A 3,701-nucleotide genomic window follows, 5' to 3' on the forward strand; every position below is an offset into this window, starting at 1 on the left:
ATCAATTTTGCCCAGGTAGTGCTTGACCCTGTGCCCATTAACTCTAAAAACCTCCCCATTTTTGTTCTTCAAGTCAAGTGTACCAAACGGAGTCACAAACACCACTTCAAAAGGTCCACTCCATTTCGACTTAAGCTTTCCCAGAAACAGACGTAATCGAGTATTGAACAATAGAACCAAATCACTCACTTTGAACTCCTTGCTACGAGCATATTTATCATGAAGGTACTTCATCTTATCCTTGTACAAGGACGAACTAGAGTAGGCATAGAATCGGAATTCATCAAGTTCATTAAGTTATTCCACACGAAGATTTGCTGCCACATCCCATTCAAGATTCAACTTCCTCAAAGTCCACATGGCCTTGTTCTCTAACTCAATCGGTAGATGGCAAGCTTTCCCAAACACCAACCGATATGGAGACATACCAATCGGAGTTTTATAAGCAGTCTTATAAGCCCATAGAGCATCATACAATTTCTTTGACCAATCGGTCCTATTTGCATTCACCGTCTTTGACAATATACTCTTGATTTCCCTGTTTGAGACTTTAACTTGGCCACTCACCTGAGGATGATAAGGAGTATAAACTTTGTGATTGACACCATACTTTGCAAGCAAAGTGTCAAAAGCTCTATTACAAAAATAAGACCCCCCATCACTTATGATTGCACGAGGAGTGCCAAACCTTGTAAAAATGCTCTTCTTCAGAAATGCAACAACACTTCGGGCCTCATTGTTGGGTAAAGCCACGGCTTCAACCCACTTTGAAATATAGTCAACTGCCACAATAATGTATGTGTTCCCACATGAGCTAACAAACGGGACCATAAAATTAATGCCCCATACATCAGAAATATCAACTTCAAGAATAGTATTGAGAGACATCTCATCTTTCTTCGAAATTCCACCCGCTCTTTGACATTCGTCGCATCTCTTCACAAGTTCACTTGCATCTTTGCACAAAGTTGTCCAATAAAACCCATAACTAAGAACTTTTGAAGTCGTCCTTGCCCCGCCATGATGGCTACCATAGGGACAGGAATGACAAGCCTCTAAGATAATCAATTGCTCTTCCTCTGGGACACACCTTCGGATCACACCATCCGTGCAAATCTTGAACAAGTATGGCTCATCCCAATAGAAGTCCAAACTATCCCGTTTGAGCTTCTTCCTTTGGATAGAAGAGAGCTCACACAGGATTATACCAGTCACCAGGAAATTAGCAACGTCCGCAAACCATGGCATACCATTCACCGACACATAAAGGAGTTGCTCATTGGGAAATAAATCATTGATCTCTAGGCCATCACGAGGCCTCCCCTTCTCCTCCAGGCGGGACAAGTGGTCCGCCACTTGGTTTTCACAACCCTTTCGGTACACAATATCCAAATCAAACTCTTGAAGTAACAAGACCCATCACATCAATCTAGCTTTGGAATCCTTCTTCGTCATCAAGTATCGGAGTGCGACATGATCGGTATGAACTATGACCTTGGCACCCATGAGATACGGCCGAAATTTCTCCATCGCAAACACGATAGCCAAAAGCTCTTTCTCAGTCACCGTGTAGTTCACTTGAGCATCATTCATTGTCTTGCTCGCATAGTACACCGGATGAAACATTTTGTTCACTTTTTGACCCAAGATCGCCCCAACCGCAACATCACTCGCATCACACATAAGCTCGAAAGGCAAGCTCCAATTGGGTGCGGTAATAATAGGAGTGGTGGTCAACTTGTGCTTGAGAAATTCAAAGGCTTGCATACATCTCCGGTAGAACCCGGCATACCCAAGAAAACTTCTAACTCCCTTGATAGAGGTCGGGGGAGGGAGCCTTGAAATAACATCAATTTTTGCTTTGTCCAACTCTAAATCATGCTTTGAAATTTTATGCCCAAGAACTATGCCCTCCTCAACCATAAAGTGGCATTTCTCCCAATAAAAAACAAGATTGGTTTCTTCACAATGGGCCAACACTCTATCAAGATTTTTCAAACATTCATCAAATGAGTCACCTACAAAACTAAAGTCATCCATGAATACCTCCAAAATATCTTCCACCATATCGGTGAAAATAGCCATCATACACCGCTAAAATATAGTCGGTGCATTACACAACCCAAAAGGCATCCTAGAAAAGGCAAAGGTTCCATATGGACAAGTGAAGGTGGTCTTCTCCTGATCTTTCGGAGCAATCAAGATTTGGTTGTACCCAGAATACCCATCCAAGAAACAGTAGAAGGCACGCCCAGCAATTTGATCTAACATCTGATCAAGAAAAGGCAATGGAAAGTGATCCTTGCGGGTCACTTTATTCAACGTGCGGTAGTCAATTCACACCCTCCACCTGGTGACAATCCTGGTAGGAATCAACTCATTTTGTGCATTGGTAACCACGGTCATACCACCCTTCTTCGGCACACATTGCACCGGCGAAGTCCAAGAGCTATCAGAGATAGGGTACACACCCCCGGCATTCAACCACTTGATCACCTCTTTTTTTACAACTTCTTGCATTACCTCATTCAACCTCCTTTGATGTTCCAAGGAGGGATTTGCATCATCCTACAGAATAATCTTATGCATATAGTATGCGGGGCTTATCCCCCGAATATCAGCTAAGGTCCATCCAATTGCCTTCTTCCGCTTTTGAAGCACCGCCAATATGGCATCAACCTGCATGTTAGTAAGACAAGAGGAAAGAATAACTGGCAAAGTTGAACTAGGGCCTAAGAATCCATACCTTAGGTGTGGAGGCAACGACTTCAACTCCAACACTGAAGGTTTTGTTGGTGGAGTCTTCCTATTCTCAAGATCTAAAGAGAGTTTCCTAGGCTCATAAGAGTAAGAGCCCATTCCATGCAAACATTCACACACTCCATTCGTCCTTCATCCTCATTTACATCAAGATTCAACAATACTGCCTCTAGAGGGTCCTCCACATTGATCATTGCACAAGTATCATCAACTACGTGACAAGGTCCACAAAAGAGCACACTTCAGAACTGTTGGGCTACTTCATTGACTTGCACACATGAAAGACCACTTTCTCATCACCCACTCGGAAGGTGAATTCCCCAGCTTCCACATAAACTAAGGCCTTCCCAGTAGCAAGGAAAGGTCTTCCCAATATGATTGGAACCTCATAATATACCTCACAATCCAAGATCATAAATCAGCTGGCAAGACAAATTTGTCCACCCAGACAATGACATCATCAATAATACCCAACGGTCTCTTCATAGTTCTATCCGCCATTTGTAATCTCATGGAAGTCAGCATCGGTTGCCCAATACCCAAAGTCTTGAATATTGAGTAGGCATCAAGTTGATATTTGCCACCAAATCATATAGAGCTTTTGCAAAGTTCACACTCCCAATGGTGCAAGGAATGGTGAAAGCACCGGGATCTTCTAGTTTTAGGGCCATTCAATGTACTATTGCACTAACTTGGTGGGTCATTATAGTTTAAAAATCCATGGATCTTTTCTTTGTCACCAAGTCCTTCATGAATATAGCATAACAAGGCATTTGCTCTAGAGCCTCCACCAAAGGCACATTAATGGATAAGCTCTTCATCATGTCAATAAACTTTTTAAGTTGATTCTCATTATTCTGCTTCGCGAGCCTTTGAACATAAGGTGGAGGTGGCCTTGGCAAAGGAGCATTGGCTTCAGGCACAACTATTTCCGGCATGTC

The 3,701-nt window shown here is 42.8% G+C and overlaps 1 protein-coding gene across 1 annotated transcript; it reads right to left on the reverse strand.

Annotated features, from left to right (window-relative positions):
- Window positions 1-297: 297 nt before the first annotated feature.
- Window positions 298-1,593, reverse strand: LOC138876185 (uncharacterized). Its single transcript, XM_070155089.1, has 2 exons — window positions 1,495-1,593; window positions 298-567 (listed from the first exon to the last, which is right to left on the reverse strand). Exons 1-2 carry the CDS (start codon window positions 1,591-1,593, stop codon window positions 298-300), a joined length of 369 nt encoding a protein of 122 aa, XP_070011190.1.
- Between the last annotated feature and the right edge of the window lie 2,108 nt (window positions 1,594-3,701).

The sequence above is a fragment of the Nicotiana sylvestris genome, chromosome 8 (assembly GCF_000393655.2).
Source record: "Nicotiana sylvestris chromosome 8, ASM39365v2, whole genome shotgun sequence".
NCBI lineage: Eukaryota > Viridiplantae > Streptophyta > Magnoliopsida > Solanales > Solanaceae > Nicotiana > Nicotiana sylvestris.

Bases quoted from the DNA above. Each gene is read 5' to 3' on its own strand.
- LOC138876185 (XM_070155089.1), bottom strand. From the start codon at position 1,593: ATGAATGATGCTCAAGTGAACTACACGGTGACTGAGAAAGAGCTTTTG. The intron at 568-1,494 runs GTCATAGTTCAT...TATCATCCTCAG, and splicing joins CGTATCTCATGGGTGCCAAG to GTGAGTGGCCAAGTTAAAGT.